Source organism: Varroa destructor, unplaced genomic scaffold (genome assembly GCF_002443255.2).
Source record: "Varroa destructor unplaced genomic scaffold, Vdes_3.0 BEIS01000006.1, whole genome shotgun sequence".
NCBI classification, from domain to species: Eukaryota; Metazoa; Arthropoda; class Arachnida; order Mesostigmata; family Varroidae; genus Varroa; species Varroa destructor.
The window spans coordinates 15527581-15545745 of record NW_019211459.1 but is presented as its reverse complement, the minus strand read 5'-3'; the positions used below and the strand labels follow the sequence as shown (position 1 = coordinate 15545745).

General features: G+C 39.9%; 3 protein-coding genes across 5 annotated transcripts in view; 1 reads left to right on the top strand and 2 right to left on the bottom strand.

Annotated features, from left to right (window-relative positions):
• Positions 1 to 483, bottom strand: part of LOC147754909 (uncharacterized) — a 6770-nt gene extending 6287 nt beyond the window's left edge. The window contains exon 1 of one of the 3 annotated variants that reach the window (XM_086992724.1): positions 109 to 483. The gene's annotated coding sequence lies outside the window, so the exon portion shown is untranslated. The remainder of the gene's footprint in view (positions 1 to 108) is intronic. The other 2 variants (XM_086992722.1, XM_086992720.1) reach the window with 2 other exon arrangements.
• Positions 484 to 2802: 2319 nt separating this feature from the next.
• On the top strand, positions 2803 to 7473 carry LOC111252511 (tRNA N(3)-cytidine methyltransferase METTL6). Its single transcript, XM_086992539.1, has 6 exons — positions 2803 to 3325; positions 4930 to 5205; positions 5886 to 6101; positions 6459 to 6523; positions 6780 to 6836; positions 7228 to 7473. Exons 1-6 carry the CDS (start codon positions 3197 to 3199, stop codon positions 7436 to 7438), a joined length of 954 nt encoding a protein of 317 aa, XP_086848665.1. The 5' UTR covers positions 2803 to 3196; the 3' UTR covers positions 7439 to 7473.
• A 3306-nt stretch (positions 7474 to 10779) lies between these two features.
• LOC111252510 (uncharacterized) lies at positions 10780 to 17461 on the bottom strand. The gene is made up of 5 exons (XM_022810562.2): positions 17201 to 17461; positions 16901 to 17011; positions 15577 to 16680; positions 14863 to 15356; positions 10780 to 14565 (listed from the first exon to the last, which is right to left on the bottom strand). Exons 1-5 carry the CDS (start codon positions 17357 to 17359, stop codon positions 12264 to 12266), a joined length of 4170 nt encoding a protein of 1389 aa, XP_022666297.1. The 5' UTR covers positions 17360 to 17461; the 3' UTR covers positions 10780 to 12263.
• Between the last annotated feature and the right edge of the window lie 704 nt (positions 17462 to 18165).

The following is an 18165-nucleotide window of genomic DNA, read 5'->3' as shown; positions in this document are numbered from 1 at the left end:
ATACATTATTCTAAACAGTCCGTTTCACAATTCGTACACAATGCACGCACGGACCAATTAAACAAGCGAGCATTTTTCTACTACAAATTACAATCTTTCTGTACTCACCGGAATATTTAGCCCATACGTAGAAGATAGCAGAAACAAGATTTACGTCTAATTTATGCCTCTGGCACTGATGAAAATGTGCAAGAATCGAATTATCAACTGTACAACTTTCTGGACGATTTCACTGCTATGCTTTTTCACAGATGCGAAAGTTTAACCAGCGTGTACCGCTTCATTTACGTACATACTGTGAGCCACCCAGAGTGAACATTAGACACCCACCAGTTGAGCTTGCTACACCTCAAACAACTGTTCCTTTTTTAGCATTTATTGGATGACCGGCAGCTCATGTAACGTCCGCATACGTTCTAATAGGAACGGTCGCTGTGTGGGACGTCTCCGTCCGTTCTGTTGCTATAGTGGACCCTGATATGGTGTGGAGAGAGATGCCATTGTGGAGAGGCTACCCTCGTCCCCGTTCGCCGCCAGCGCAAAATGCAGAACATGTCTCCGTAAGCAGGCTTTTGTAAAGTCAGATGTTTGCTCGACATTGTAAGCTTGAAAAGTCGGTCTACCCCCCAAAAACAAAGAGATAATTATAAATGTATAAGTTGTTCGAATAGGAGAATGACATTCTAGGAAGGCAAGGTTGAAAATGCAATATAGCTAGTACCAGTATGTGCCTTTACCTGCCTTGAGTATATATACGTGATATCGCAATAGCTATTTTTCCTTCTCTTAGGATTTAACTATTTAAGATAGAAAAAAAAAACATTGTCCATGTTTCGCGGTAACTTGTACACTGTTAAGCAGTACTTTAGACGGCTGGGTTAGACCCGGATCGAAATGCGTTTACGGCTGTGTCCTAAAATCTAGCAGACAAGCACTTCACCCAATGCGTCACCACGGGGATTATCGGTCGGAAACTAAAGGATGGAAGCATACCATTGTTGCTTGAGCATAGTCTCAAATAAATTGGTACACAAACTAATACATTTTAGGACTTAATCTAGTAATTACGTCATATAGTTGAATTGAGCTTCATTTAGTCAAAGTTTAGAAAAGGGTCAGATTCAGTCTACGCGGCATCCAGACGCACAAATACGTATAAACGTAGATTCCTGCTGTAATGTTCTCACAGAGATCAATAGTCTAATCGAAACTAAATTTCAGCTATCAAGCTGTCTAGAAACTTTTGAGTGCTCATATCATTGCCGAGCATATTTTTTTCAATTATATGAAGTACAAAATAATAATAATAATAATACTAGTAAATACTTCGATTCCACCGTATGCCGGTTAGGATTCAACGAAGGCTGCGCATATAGCAAGAGCACCTTTGAGCGCTGCTGCATAATGAAATGTCCTAATCACAATCCACAACTTGAATGACACAATATCTTTGAATGTTCAATAGCGTCCATTGCACAGGCAGCCAATAAATAATTAAGACAGAAACGACTCGGAAAGATGACTGAACCCTTTCCGCAAGAGTGCTCACCTATAACACCACAGTCTGCACGCAGGATGAACATTTTATAGGGACGATATGCCTGCATGCCCCGACTATACTTACCACTTGAAAAAAGAAGGAGTTCATGCGATGTTTACGTTCTGTCATATTTGTGATATGTACTTCTTACCACCAGCGCATGTTCATCCGACTCCCCACTGGGTTAAAGCTCAAAGAAAAATTACTTCCTTAGAACCATATACCACATTTTTCACTGCTAATTTCACTTTTTAGTGGAAAGACAACGCACGCTGAAGAACTGAAAATGGGTAAAATCACGTTTTCTCTTTTTCGATCATAGCTTTTTTTAGCTAGCAGAACTTTTCGATAAATGCTCGAAAGTTCAATATTATAGAAGTGGCGCACACGCGTGCCTAAGGTAAGTCTGTATCAGGGAATTTTAGCTGCAACATTTAAACTGAGAGATTTTTACTACTCTATAAATAGACTTGCAAAGGGCGACAATATTATAGCAGCCCATAAGATGCGTTTACCTGGCCATGCGGGATTTATGTTCATGGCGAATGCGAAGCAACGATTCTTCCACGCCTGCATTAGCTAGATTTCGTGGCTGATCAGATTTATGCACTGCAGAAAAAGAAATCTACAAAAACTATATGCTCAAAGTTTCGATTCAAGTACTGTTTGTTTTTCTCAGCTAGCAAAGGGCAAAGATATATTTTTCACGGATATATTCTTATAAGAACCACTACAAAAAATATTTATTACACTGCTCAAATATCATATATACGATAAAGTCGTTACTTGAACAACGTTATTATGTATATATATATATATATATATATATGTAACAAATGGTTTTTATAATATTTGAAAATACACGCAAAACAACCATATAATTTCCAAGAATATTTCAACTATAATATTAAACCATTTTATATTAAAAGACATGTTTATGTAAGTTGAACTTGGATCGCACTATGTTCGTATTGAGACTAGAATGCATCTAGCTCATATGGATGTCTTTATATCTCTGCATCGGTGAGGCTACTACACAGATTTCTATCCATGCCAGCTTCTAGCCCTCGTCTACAACATGTATTTAGTTTTTGGTGCACGAAGATTTCGTATTCCTCAGAGTGAATCTCTGATTCGTCCGCGTTTTATTATAATAATCCGATTAGTATTCACGTATAAGAAAGAGCAACCCTCGCGAGAGGGTGGCCAATGCAGACGACAGCGCATGATTCCATGCCGGCTAAGATATTTCGACAATAAACAAACGCATGTGCTTTTCATAGTCTGCTCAGCTGTCACTGGCCGCAAATAAAAATGGCATTAATAAACTTATGCAAATTCTGACTTTATTTTGAACGTGAGTTCTTCTGAACGTTGCCTATCTGATGATATGCTCTGTGCACATTCACAACATCAAAGAAACTGTTGCCAGTGTTCTACGATGCTAAAGCATTCATGTGAACAGATCGAATAGATTTAGTGGCAAAATGTACCTCAAACAATATTGATCCTATTGTAGCCTATATCACAGCTGGTGGTGTATTCAGTTGGAGAGTTTGTGTGGTCGAAACCGTTGAGCAGTAACGTTGCTTCTTGTGCGTTTGTATAGCTGAAAGTGCGCTCCGGTGAGGCAAAAATTTGGTTATAGCAGTAATAATGGCGGCTAAAGATGATCTTCAGAGTAGCACACCCAAAAACTCTAAAACCGCAGATTTTTCACCTATAGGACATCGAGTGCGGACTCTGACGGCTGAAGAAGTACGGAAACTTAACGAGGATAAAGAGGTATAACCAGTATAGGTAGAAACTCTCACAAATTTAGCAAGCTCATCATTTATACCGATGTTTTCCTATCAGCTAGATCATTTATAAAACTCATAACTTGTATAACTAAACATATATCATGATCACATAGAGCCACATAGTACACTATTCCGAATCAAATAAATAGATTGTATTTATACCTCATTATAGAAGGTCGTTTACTATGGAATGTGACATAGTAAACTTAAACTTTTCACAAACCTTGTTTTTTTATCCTCAGCTGAATAATGCACCGTTATTTTCTATAGCCTTTTGCCATTTGGATGATAACTTATTATCCCGCTGCCTGCTGATGTTCCGGGTTCAAGAAAAAAAGCAATTCAACATTATGTTGAAATTCGCATAATTTTCCTATTAAAAGATTGTCAATATTTTGAAAAACAAAATCTATGGGCGGTGATTATAGTAAATGACAAAGAGGTTTCAACTGTAATTGCTCAATTTTTTCCCCCATAATCTTTACAGTGTGGAATCGAACGTTATTGTGCCATAGAAGCGGGTAACCTTTCTTCATGGCTAATACTTATTCAAAGCAGTGCTTTTTTTATTATTTTCTTTAGTAGTTTATAGTTCATTTTAGTCGTAATTGATGAATTGAGATACCCAAAGCGGTCGTGCATAACATCTAAATTAGGCCACCAAACAGACACTAGAAGCTTTCTTGGCTGTACATTTGCCATAATATAGCGTCCCGCCAGTTTAATTACGTCTACCCACTAATGTGATCTCTCGCGATCAAAGTGGAAAATCAATGATGTATTATCAGTTACAATTGAATGCAGATATGGATCACTGTTATTATATGATAACAAATATCAGCGAGCATCTCTAAATCTCTGTTTTTGATTCTCTCTCAAACTATCGATTTGTTAACTATCGAAGAATCGATTTGTCTTTTGTTTTGTCTATTTAACTTGACCGAGATGATCAAGTATGGTATTGTTTACATACATTAAACCCAAAATGTAAAAATTCGTGCACTTCGAAATGGCTCGACTTTCGTTACGGCTCTCAACTCGTAGTTGGTCATTGTGCCAGGGAGTCTTCTATAAGACTTTAGAAGAATAAATCTTACAGAAGACTCCCTTCCCTAATTTAGAATTTAATTTGCAAAATTTTTTGAACTAACGGGTTACGGTGTTCCTAATCGTTATACGTATGCAATGTTTGCCTTACCGCATATAACGTTCATACGGCTAGTTTCAAGATAATTTCATATTCGTAAATCACTCGAATTTTTTAATATCTATGGCCCACTCACTTGCTAAAGGTCCGAGTGACAAGCTCTAAGTTAATGACCTTAGATTCCAAAGAATACAAATTCATCTCGCGCCGTTATAAAATAATGTCATCTTCTAATAATGTCATCTAAAAATAATGACTGCTACGTTCTATAATAAACGATTTTATATTTGTACCTCCCGGCTAGGACTAACACATAGCTAAATCTATTGAACAATCTACTTTAGTTATTAAACGTTAGATAACGTTAGGTTAAGTTAGGTTAGATAGAAACGAAAGATAAATGTTTAATTCGATATTTTATTGGTCTGTTGCCTGTTTAGATGGTGAACGAATTTAAGCAAATGAAGTTTGAGCAGGACGCGAAAAAACACTGGGATCAATTTTATCTGCGTAATGAAGCACGCTTCTTTAAGGATCGTCACTGGACAATTAGGGAGTTTCAGGAGTTACTGAATACCAGCACAATGCCTGGCGAAAAAAACGTTAATGCAGACCTATCGGCGATAGGTGCTACCTATCGTCCAGTTCTGTTAGAAGTGGGATGCGGGGTTGGCAACATGGTGCTACCGTTACTTGAAGAAGACACTCGTTTTCAGGTAATCCTCCATTCCGAATGTGTGACTAACAAAGTATTATAAATTAGATTTGGCACGGAGAAGCGGGAAAATGGAATGAAAATAATACAATGACAAAGATAGTAAACCAAAAGCCGCCAACAATAGGAGAAACCTCCAGTCAATTTCGTAAAACGTCTAAGGTATTAAAAAGTAATCCGCTTCGAATATATAGCATCAGATTTTGGAGATGAAAATTTTGTTCTGCAGGAAAATATAGCAATACTTTATCAAAATTTCCTAGCTTTACATATACGAATTTAATTGACACAATGAATAACAAATGAAAAAGACGGATTTATCTGTCCTTCCTAATAACAGAGCCATTTCCCATATTCAAAATTTCATGAGCAAACGTTATAATGTTTCAAGGAAGTAGACTGGAAAGTTCGTTTAAAAAGCGAAGCATTCTGATTCAATTGCCAATGTTCAGAATCTATCCTAGCGGTTACATAATGCTATAATGTTTATGATTTGTTGCTTCCTATGACTGAAAACTCGATATCTACAATATACTTATACATGTTACTTTTTGTGTATTTTCAATGATTATTTAATATTTAATTAATAATTATCCTACTAAGGTACAAAAAATATAACAGTGCTAACATTGTACTCTCAAACCATACTTATTTTGATTTATTCATTGGTTCTTTTTGCAGGTTCTTGCGTGTGATTTTAGCCCAAGAGCAGTGGCGCTGCTATCCACAAACCCAATCTTTATTGCAAAAGGCGGTCGAGCATTTGTTTGCGATCTCACAACTTCGACACTTTTGGAGGAAGTGCGCCCCGATTCAGTAGACGTTGTTACATTGATATTTATGCTTTCCGCTGTTCATCCTAATAAGATGCCGATCGTACTAGATAATCTCTTCAAGGTATAGAGGCATTTGCTGTCAATTTTGTGACCATAAAATTTTTTATAACGCATTTATTTGGGTAAACAAATAATTATTTGCGGGAGTAATGAAAACCACTATATTACTAAATAGATGAAATAGTAAGAAAAGATGTCTATAGAGCAAAATTGAACTTCCTTTTTTCTCCGTATTTTAAAGCGGTGACTATTTTTACAAACGTTGTTTTTGTAAATCGATCTGTAAACAACAATAATTTACGAGAATTTGTCACACCGTTCAACTTTTTAATCTATTGAGCTAATTTAAAAATCTATTTTCCGCAAAGATAAGGGTACATGATGCCAAGTTCTGTTTTATTCGACACAAATGTTTCAGGTCCTTCAGCCTGGTGGGGTTGTGCTTTTCCGGGATTACGGCCTTTACGATCAGGCGCAGTTAAGGTGAGTGCCGAAATTTCTTTCGAAGGAATATATTCCCTAGCCGTAAACCCCGTAGAACTTCTCGAAAAATTTGAACTGCACGAAGAATTACAACTTACTAGCAGTCAAATGTGGCTAGTATTTATTTGGCTAAAAATATATTTTTTTCATGCAGGCTTTCTAACCCACCTTTTCTATGGAATGCAGCCTGCAAACGTTCTATTATGTACTTTACGTAATATGTAAAACGCGACACTAATCCGAGGGCCGTTTTCAGATTTAAAAAAGGCCATAAACTTCAAGAAAATTTTTACGTCCGACAAGATGGAACTCGGTAAGGAGCTCTTAGATATTCAACATTTTTATGTTGGTGCGATATTTGTACAAATTATATAATTGATTTAATAGAATTTTTATTGGGCAACGGCATCACAGGGCAGTGTTACATAATTCGACAAGCGAATACATGTAAATTGAATCGGTGAGCAATAGAGATATTTTGCTTTTAAGCTGTCAAAAAGCCGCATTTTCTTTCGCGATCAGAAATGTTCTGATTCTAGGAGCCTAATTTCTTCTTAAATAGTTAACCACAATATTGCCATAATAGAAATATGACAGTTTCGGAGCGCAGATCAACAACAAACTGAGATGGATTAGAATACGCAATTTTAGTCTGCTTATATGGTGGTGGTACGTTAACGCATAAATTTGTAATGCGTTTACAGAGTGTACTATTTTTCTGAAGAAGCGGTACGCACCCTATTTGAAAATTCCGGTTTCTTGGCAAGGGAAAACTCGTATATTTGCAGAAGAACGATAAATCGTAAAGAGGGCATCGACGTTCCCCGCGTATTTGTGCAATCTAAGTTCGTCAAACCATTTCTATCAGTGAAAAAGTCGACTTCTATAACACAAGGGGAAAATGGCATAGGCTAATAAATATTGCAGGTTATTCTAGTTGATGCATTGAACTTGCCTTTTATGTTATGAAGCTACGTAGAACATTCGAATCCGAATAATTAAGCTTAAGTTTTTACTGTTTTTTTTACTGCAGTTACTGCTAACCTAATTATCCTGTAAAATAACTCTTTTAGTAGTTGAACTGTAAGCCATTCAGAGCTTTAAGACTAGTTTTCTCAACATCTGGTGCTACAATATTTACATACGAAAATTTACATCCTAGCTGTTAGCCCTTCAGCTAATATTCCAATTTGCTGCGCGTTTAGGAATGTTATGTATAATACAGGAGAATAAACATTGAGCCGATACGCTAATCAAGCCAACAGAAGGCCTAATCTGCGATACGTAGACAACGTAACAAGCATGCTAAACGTTAGAGATCTCGAAGTAAAATCTCAGTTTAGCGTTTTTTGGTGTACGAAATGAACACATCCTAATTGACCGAACGACCCATTATGAAATTGCTTACCATATGTATAATAGAGATCATCTGTGTGACGTACTCCAATCCATGCACAAAGTGGTGCGCTTATAGAGACATACATGAACTTTTTATATATATATGTATATATCGTCCGAAATATACGAAGGCGTATTATATATATATAGGGTGGTCGGAAAAGTATTGACGGTTCCTAAACCATAATTGAAGCAATTTTTTTATATTTCAAAGCAATAATACTAGACGAAATATGCACCATTCTGATCACTGAGCTTCTAATATACCTCTACCAAAACTATAATTCCATCACCGTAGACCATCCCGGGTTCATGAACAAGAAACGGTGATGAATGATTTTTGCATCTTCTATTGTAACCAAATAAACGGCATGAGGTAGGATCTACAGAGACAGAGACCGGCGATATTCTGAGAGTGCAAGATCCAGGTTATATGGCAAATACATTAAAATTTTTGCTGGTTAGGTTAATAGTTATGTGGTCTGGCATTTTCATGGTAAAGGAGGACGCCCTTTCTAGTTACGAATTGCGGCTGATTTTCTTAATACTTTGTTGTTATCTTTTTGGTTGTTGACAGAACAGACAGCTGCAGCTTATAATGCATGATGTTATATAGTTTCATCGAATACACAGTGTCGCCTTCTTTGGCTCAGGTCCGGACTTTGCCACAAATTGTGGAGCTTTTCGCTACTTTCATGATTGTCTTTTTCAAACATTGTTGTTGTATGTGATCCTTTTCCATCATTTTCGATGAGTTGCTTTGAAAGTAGCTCGAGTTCGTCGCATTTTACAGAATTTCGGAAATGGAAATACGATAGATTTGACAGAGCAAATCCTTTTGTGTGAATTCATATGGCACTCAAACGTCGACCTTTTTTTTTTATCTGATTTTCTTTAAAAGGTTAAAAACTTTTTGGTAGTGAATGTTTAGTTCTCTGGTGATATTATGGCTATTCATGTGCCAATTTTTGCAATAATTTTATCAACTTTTTTTGTAATTAATTGACCACTACGAGAAGCAACAGAATGAAAGTAAGAGAACGATCTTTAAGCTGTTTCATCCAACAGTGCATTTGGTCATAAACAGTACATATTTTTTAAAAAATTTCACTCATCTTCTCAAGGTGCTCTATCTATAATAAATCCCTGAATGAATAAAAGCATTTCGATGATTTCAGCCCATCCGTTATGCCTTAGCTTAAATTCGAAGCAACTCATATTACCTAATATATGTGAGTTAAAACTCTCTAGATAGAAAAATGTTATGGTATTTCGTTAAGGTATATATGTATACATACCTTAACCTATCGTAAAGCTGAGGAAATTACCGTACAGTTGCACGTCATACCAATGTATCATTCAGCAGTAACTTAAACGAACTCTCAAAGTCGTAAATTGCGAAGCATTCTAAACAGGTCCCAGAAGAATATAAGAACTACTATGTAGATTTTTCCTGCTTTTGATAACTTAAGTAGAACAATTATCGGCAAGCACTCATGATGTGAATCTTGCTTCTTTATCTGCAAATAAAACACGACGTATCGTTTATTTATAGCGCTGAAATAGCGACCTGACTATCCTTCTAAATATCTTTAAGGGACAACCTACTTTGAGGATTGCTATGATTAAGTTGGGCAAAAAATTCCCGTTAAAACCGACAGATGGCGTTAGAGTCGGATGGGCCGACAGTATTTAGCTGAAATTTCCCAGGATGATTGTTTTAACTGTCGGCGTTTGCCGTGCTGTCGTTAGAAATGGTGGCCTAGTGTGTTTAGTCATAGAGCTCAAAAAGTTTCACGTTGAACATTTCAGTGGTTTTTCTGGACACTACCGTTTTCGTGCTAAAAAAATGTGCTGCCCAAACAGAAAGGAGTGAAAATTACGTGCAGCTAGCGTTAGCACTCGCTTGCTTTGGTTCAATAGTTTTAAAGCCAGAGACTTCTATTTGAACGATAAGTTATACTTCAAACGGCCGCAATAAACGAACGACGGTGAACTGCAATCATTCCTAAAAGAGAATGTGACGCAATTAACCCGTAAGCTCTCTTCATAGCCAGGAAGGCGCCGCAAAACTGTTGTTAATCGTCTGCATACAGTAGGAAAGACTTAAAAAAATAATTCGACAAAATAAGAAGGGAAATGTCTTTTGTTACTTAAACGTCAGAAAAGTAAGTCGTTCCTATACAAGATTATTATCGCCGATGCAAGGTGGATCTTTTACGCCACCTCTAAACCTAAACCAGGATAGGCTCTGCACAGCTTTCCAGTTCGGCGACACAAAGAAATATTTATGGTTAAAATCTTCACCTCTGAATATGGTGTAATGAGAAAGGAGTGTTATACTGTGAGATACTCCAATTCCTGGAAAAAATTATAGAAGACTGTTATGTAAGTCAACTCATCTGAACCACAAAATTAACAGAAAGAGGCTTTGAACTGGCAGAGGCCAACGTGAAGTGATATTGGTGCATAACAACGCTACATCACACATTGTTCTAATGACTTCGCGAGCGTTAACGAACCTGGGATAAGCAACGCTGCCTAATTTGGTGTACAGGCCGGACATTGCTTTCTGACTGTCACTTGGTTCGATCAATGCAGCATCGCCAGAAAGGCAAGCACTCCAGAACAAAGACTGAGGTTTTCAAATGGGCCGTTGAATGTATCGTTTTCAAGGACTAAAGTCATAAGAAGCCAGGGGCACTACTTTACCTGTGTTCATTTGTTCGATAATTACAATAAATTAATGCCTAAAGACAACAGAACCTTTTTTGCCCAATTTAATTGAATCCAGCGCCTCTTACAGGAAAATCGAGAGAAAAGTTGTTTTTGTCTGCGTCAGTTAATAAGCTATGATGTATACAGAGATATATAGAACCTTTTTTTTTATTAATCCAGATGAGGTGTACACTGCGATGACTAGAGATGGTATACCTTCCGTATATATACTCGTGCATATGGTCCTTGTATTAGTCTCGAATGTGCTCGTTAATACCTTCTTTGTGACATCGTGATGAGATGTGGACTCTTGAATGTTAGGCGACCTATTTGTACAGTTAAACATGCCTTAATTGTTTACTAATGTACAATTGCAATAGATTCCTTTTGCTTTCTTTTACAGTATGTATCAATATCGAGCTTGATTCTAAACGTTGTCATTCCGTCGATGCACATATTCCGATACTGCGACATTCAGCTACCAAGATTTTCTTTCAACTTTTTAGGGCACAATAGATTTCTTCATCCACGAAAAAGGCTCATTAATCTATGAAGTATCAACAAGGACAACAATATCTTTATATATATATATAAAGATATACATATCGTGTATGCTCGTATTTACTGACATATAGACATTTCTTCTTACAAGTTAGTAGTTCGGCCTGGACAAGCCAAATTCGTAGAGAAAACTTTTTTGTGGTGCCCTTTTCATTTGCTAACTGGGCTAATTTAAAGCAAGGAACCAACCTTTCAACATAAGAGTATCAAATACCCTATTCTCACATAACTGCCAGTAAACCCTTATATAACTGGTTCTCTATCGCCACAACAAATGGAATCGGTAAAGTTGCTTGCAAAGCCGACTGTAGACGGTCGCTGAAAACTGAACATGTGATATCCTAATGGTTATATATGCGTAAGGCCTAGTAATCATAAATTATGATTCAATTATGACTTGACGTTCACGTTATTTGGACGTTTAATGTAACGGAGTACCTACACAAATGTCTATGCGTCGTAGTGGGTGATTGCCCCTTCCTACGATTCAACAGTGTTATAGATATATTGAAAAGAATTATCTTTGTATCTAATGTATTTTACAGCACAAATTATATGTATATTGCGCTGCAAGATCGTTCTAGATTTACCTCATATATATTCATATTAGCTTTTCAAAGCACATTGGCTAACTTCATTCTCAATCGTTAAGTTAATCTACTGCCAGACCAAGACTTGGACTTCGTTGTTTTTCAATTTCGACCACGTCTAATGTACTACACGATTCTGGCCTCTTGTTTCAAAAACTCGCATCTAATGGAACGTTTTTGCGGCTCGAGCTGTTGCTTTACCCCTCCCCCTCCCCAGAGTGTAGATCGCAAGTCTCCATATCTTTCATCCATTTCTGCTATTCCAGAGAAACTACAACAGTGGTGTACCTTTCTCCCTCTTCCATTAGTCCGATATTCTTCTTCTTCTCATTAGATTGGTGTGCAATGTCTAAATGCAATGTCTCGGGATAGCAATATGAATCTATATTTTAATTATTTAATGGATTGAAACCTGTTCATTCTTATTTACTGTTAGAATTAGCAGCATTGTCGTTGATTGGAGACGATAAGTGTCAGGTTGCCCGGCCTGTAATTCCACGTTTGGGCACAATTCTAACAAAACGCTGCAACTGTGCCCCGCTCAATCGCTGCAGCCGAACGGTACAATCGAAGTAACAAAGGGAATACTGCAACGATTTGTTTCTGCCAAGGCCAACGTTCTTGCCATAGGTGACGCCGTCGCTGCGATTCGCTGAAACAGTACTGGCCTGCCCGGTATGAAGCAAAACGCTCTCCGCTTTTTTCGCGTTTGACCGAAGCATGAGAGGTTCCGCTACCGGGGAACCGTTTAACCGAGGAGGCGGATGCGACGACTTATTGGGTGAACTTGGTGGGGTTGTTATTCGTAATGGCTCCGTACGCGATAACCTCGGGGCTGCCACTTTCGCTACCACTTTCAGTTCCTCGCCAACATCATTTGGAGTAACTGTAAAAGGAAAGTGAACCCGATTTCGCGTTTGCCGCGACTCCCTCGCAGAAAAAGCATCACCCATCGTAGAAGTTGGCTTAACAGGATCAACAGCCTTTGTCGTACCGGTGCTGAAGTGCGTCTGAGCGGCTCTAACGGGTAAATGTCGGCCCTCCGTTGACTTCGGTGATTTACCACCGCTCCCGTTGCCTTTACTGCTGCTGTTTCTATTGCTACCACCGGTGACACCATCATTCAAATCCGTACAGTCAACACTCTGATACTGACTGTTACAGCTAACGCCCTTCTGCCTAGTAGAGGTTAGGCGGTTGTCCGGGACGCCGCCGTTTCGATGGGGTACAGCGGTTATATTCGACAGTAGTTTTGGCGCCGCAACCTTATCCCGGCTGCTACGGAGTGTACGAATCTCCGGTCGTTGCTGATCGCTTCGCCGCTGATGAAAATAGCGATGATTGTCCGAACGATTCTGATGACGGTGATGACGGCGAAAGTGAGGTGGTCGATCTGACAAGTTGCTGCTGCTGTTGGTACTTACCCTGGTGTTGCTAATAACGCTCTTAGTAAACCTATGGCTATTACTACTGCTGCTAGCATTGATACTACTGTTTTTATGGTGTACAATAGTTGAACGCGTATGCTTGTTCGGGGAAGCAACCAGGTGGGTTGCACTGGCCTTCGCTGTCGTGCCAGACGATACTGGGAAATTTTCGCTGTACTTAGTGGTAACCGTGCCTGCGTCTGGTAAGGGGTTTTGCTGCTGCCCTTCTTCTCTAGGTTGATGTCGCTGTTTCCTGTGGCCGGTCCCATAAGCCGGCTTTGAAGAACTCGACGATGATAGGCCAGCAGGTGCCTCCGCTACCAAAGTCGCGTTCCGCGTTAAATTTCGCGTTCGCAGCTGCAGGACTTCGACACCGGTGAGTATTTCGACGGACTCCGTGTCCGAATCTGCGTCAGTACTTTCTAAATTGCTGCTAATAGTGCTTTTATGATTCTCGCTGCCAAGATTGCTAGTATTACTGATCGCACTACCTTCACCAACTCGACTGTTGGTGGCTACATTGTCGTGACTACAAAGCTGAATAGCCTCTGTCGGCCTTTTCGGTATACCCCTGATAAAGTGTCCTTCTAAATCAGCAACGGGCGTGTCCGCTAACGATCTTCTACCTCGCGTCGGTCTTGACTCTGCTAGACCCCGTCGTTTGTTTGCTGCTGCTATTGATGGTACTGGGTATGCATTATGTGACAAATGTTGACTACGTCGTATGACATCGTTCGTGGGTAACGGACCATTTGCGTCATTCAAGCACGATGCTTGCGCAGTGTCCGCCGCACCAGCGAATGAGGACGTCACGGCTATTCGAAGAGATTGAGAAGTCGCTAGTGAAGTTTTCTTGGAATGTTGGTCAGGACTACCAGTATTCATACTGCTCGCGATTGCACTAACCGTCCCATCACTCATGGGGGCGGTTTCCTCCAGTCTGCGGTTCGGCAGCTGTTCGGTGTGCGGTGGCTGCTGACGAATGGAGCCGCTGTAAATGGTAGGCGAGGATACAAGCCGCGCGGGCGAACTCTGCTGGCTTGCCGCCGACGACAGGGCCTCTGCTGCTGCCGGCGTCTGCCTTACTGAAACCGTTGGCGATCGGAGTTCTATCGTCGGGGGAAGCGGGCGCTCCGGGGAGCCGCTCTGCAGATCGAGTACCATCGACCGCTTAAAGGGCCCTCCGCGCCGCCGGCCCACCCGTAGATATCTAAGCCGCGCTGTAGCTTGCATTGTACTACTTGTAGAGATGCGAGATGTCGGCGAAGAACCATTGGCTGTGCCGGTTATAGAGGCGGTGCTACAACGAGGCACTGGTGTCGTGGGAGTGGAAGCCCGATGACGTTTGCTTTTGAAACAACCAAAAGAAAAAGAGAAAGCAAAATTGTAGTCGATATCAGCAATTTGTGAAGTCTAAGTTGGAACGGGTTATCCAAAGTGCCAGTGCTTTGGGTAACGTCGGCTATGTTCCTAATAGTTCACTTATAACGACTTTTATGATTGTTTGATTCATCATACTATGTGGTATGAGTTTCATAACCGAAATAAGGGTTTTCGAATGTTTACAGTTTGTATTCTCAATTTATTTATTTTTGTTAATAAATTAAAACTTAGATATTTGAGCGATCAATCCATCCATATATACCTGGGGGATCTTATTGGATGGGTACAATGTTGCTTTTCTGGGGCAGCTGTTGCGGTTGACACAACGTCCACAGTTGTGGAGAAATTAAGCCGCGTTCTAACCCTAAAAGGAGCGTTGTTTTCGTCTCCCTCAGGGCTATATTGTTCTCTTCTACGCTTACTTGTCGTGTGGATCTCTAGCCCTCGTGAGCTCACGGATGATGCAAGTGGAGGGGGGCGGAACCTACCCGGGTTGATAGAAACAGTCCTTTGGCCACTCTCTCTCGCCACCGATGGATGGACCGAGAGCGTCTGAGTTATGGCCGGGGTATACACACTTGGCGCCGGAATTCGACTAATCGGAGAGCCACCGTGGACCTTCACGTTATCTCGTTCAACTGTCCGTTTTAGGGAGGTTACCACGGATGCGGCTGGTACTCCGTAAACCTTCTCGAAGCTATGCAGCCGGTCGTAGATGTCATCGAGTCGATTGGCGGTCCGAATAATTCGCAACGACTGGAAAACAAGCAAGTTTGCCCAAATGCAGTCAACGCAGGCTCAGTCAATTGTATGTGTTTACGTGGTTTTGTTTTGCCTTTTATCTATTTTCAATTAAAGATACGCTTCGGAAATAATTCGCCTAAGAAATTCTTGCCCTGATATAAAAGGTGGTCATATTTGTGGTATCTAAACTACACCTGCCCTTTCTTCCTTACTTCATCCTATAAGCGCTTACCTCAGGATGTTCTTCAGCAGCTCGAAGCTGTCCCATTGTGACATCTTCCCTGGCGCGGATCCACAGCTTGCGCTGCTTCTCCCGCCGTTGCACGAGATAGCTAAGATTACGTGCGCGCTCCAAGTCCTGTCGGAGGTTTACAAGAGAACGAATCGTGTTCGACAGCTCATCGTCAATTTGGACAGGTCGCTGCAGTCCGCTATTTTCTTCATGTTTAGGCGGCAACAGCGCTCTACCCTGCCTCTCTAACCTTTTTAACTTCCAGAAATTGAAGATCTGATCAACGCCGAGTGGGTCGACAAACTGACGCAGGTGGGCCGCTGTTTCGTTGGGGTCAACAAAATCGAGAAATTGCTGCTGACCGCCGAGGTTGTTCACACCGGTACTGAGGTTGCCTTCTGTGCTCTCACCAAGTGCGCTATCGACATCAAGAACTTCGTCGCCATTAGCAGATGATGCTGACGATGCAGAGTTACCACAATGGCGCATGGAAGCGGAGCTGCTGTTGGCTGGCGAATGGTTTCGTTTGTTGGCATTGGGCGAATTCGCCGCTTGACCACCATATTCGATCACTTTCTTATATCGGTGCGGTGCCAAGGTAGCGCTTCGATATTTAACGTGGGCATGGCAAAAACTTTTAAGTTCGAGCAGAGGATTGTTGACGTCAGCGGCACACATCAACAAACTAAGACCTGCCTTCTGCGCGCACGTAACGTGATACGCAGCTTTGCAGTTTTCGAAACTGCATTGAATACAGGCACCTTGACCTTCGCAACCACATACACTGCATGTAAGCCGACGTCGCCATGTTGGAATTTTGTGAAGGTTTTGTAGTGGTTCCATGAGCTCAGGTGTGCCAATGGTCACCTCGGGAATCCATAAAGCACAGGTAACGTGTGCCCAAAGATCGGCATCAGCGTCAGGTTTGAGCGCCCCGTCTTCCAGTGGACAAAGGGCGCAGGCTGGTTTGGCCGAATAGCCGCGAGCACAGGGCGCGCACAACCAACTGCCTGCAGGAACGGTGACTATCCCATAGCAAGCTTGGTGAACGCAGAGATCGCAGGCGTCACAGAAGACCATGTCGTTGCCTTCCTCAGAATCAGGCTAATGAAAAAAAAAAAGAGAAAAGTGATAAGTGGAATAGTGAAAAAGAAAAAAGATTATAAACCACCGGAAATTAATCTTGCCCGCACTTTGTTGGCCGAATAAATGAGTGAGTCTCTAGTTGGAGCTATCAATACATGTTGATATACTGATTGAGAAGTCACTAATGTTCATGCATATGTTATGGAGCTACAAGCTCATTTAAAGGTGGAATGCTTACCGATAAACAAACATCGCATTGAGTGTTTTCATCAAACTCGATACCAAGCTGATTTGCCGTCATGTTGGTGTGACAACGTGTTTCGAGATCGTCTACAACCATTTCTAATACCTGAGAAAAGCATACATAACCGTCATTAATGTAATATGCTCAAATAAGCGTAGGACTCGGCACCCGCATGTGAGAATAGATTATCTGCGAGAAAACTGAAGAAAAGTAAAAGTGGTTGTTTATTCCGAGCTCCTCTAGCTCCACAAAAGCATTTAACTCAATACCATTTTTTTTTTAACTTAAACTAACCTCTTCAGTGAGTTCAAGCAGTCCGCAGGCTCCACGCTCTCGATTAAGTAGTTGTAACCAGGCGAAATCGAGTTGATCGAGATTATAACGTGGCCGGGCATCAAGCTGCCGTGCTTTTACTGCTGCGTCACAAAACTCGTGACGTGCAGGGTCGAACATGGCTCCAGTAACGCCGTTTACATTTATCAATTTGGCGGGCCTATCGCAAATCGCAGACAGCAGAGTTTTAGACACATTGTGTATTCATGAAAACACTTTAGTAAAAACAAAAGAAAATCGGTATATTATTAACTATTAGTCGATTGTTGCTCCTAGCTCTTCGATTAAAAAAATCATTGCTTCAAAAAAAAAAAAATATATATATATATAGTAAATCTATCTATCTATCTATCTATGTAAATCTATCTATCTATCTATGTAAATCTATCTATCTATCTATCTATGTAATCTATCTATCTATCTATCTATGTAATCTATCTATCTATCTATCTATGTAATCTATCTATCTATCTATCTATCTATGTAATCTATCTATCTATCTATCTATCTATCTATCTATCTATCTATGTATCTATCTATCTATCTATCTATCTATCTATCTATGTAAATCTATCTATCTATCTATCTATGTAAATCTATCTATCTATCTATCTATGTATCTATCTATCTATCTATCTATCTATCTATCTATGTAATCTATCTATCTATCTATCTATCTATCTATGTAATCTATCTATCTATCTATCTATCTATCTATGTAATCTATCTATCTATCTATCTATCTATCTATCTATCTATCTATCTATCTATCTATCTATCTATCTATCTATCTATCTATGTATCTATCTATCTATCTATCTATCTATCTATGTAAATCTATCTATCTATCTATCTATGTAATCTATCTATCTATCTATCTATGTAAATCTATCTATCTATCTATCTATGTAAATCTATCTATCTAT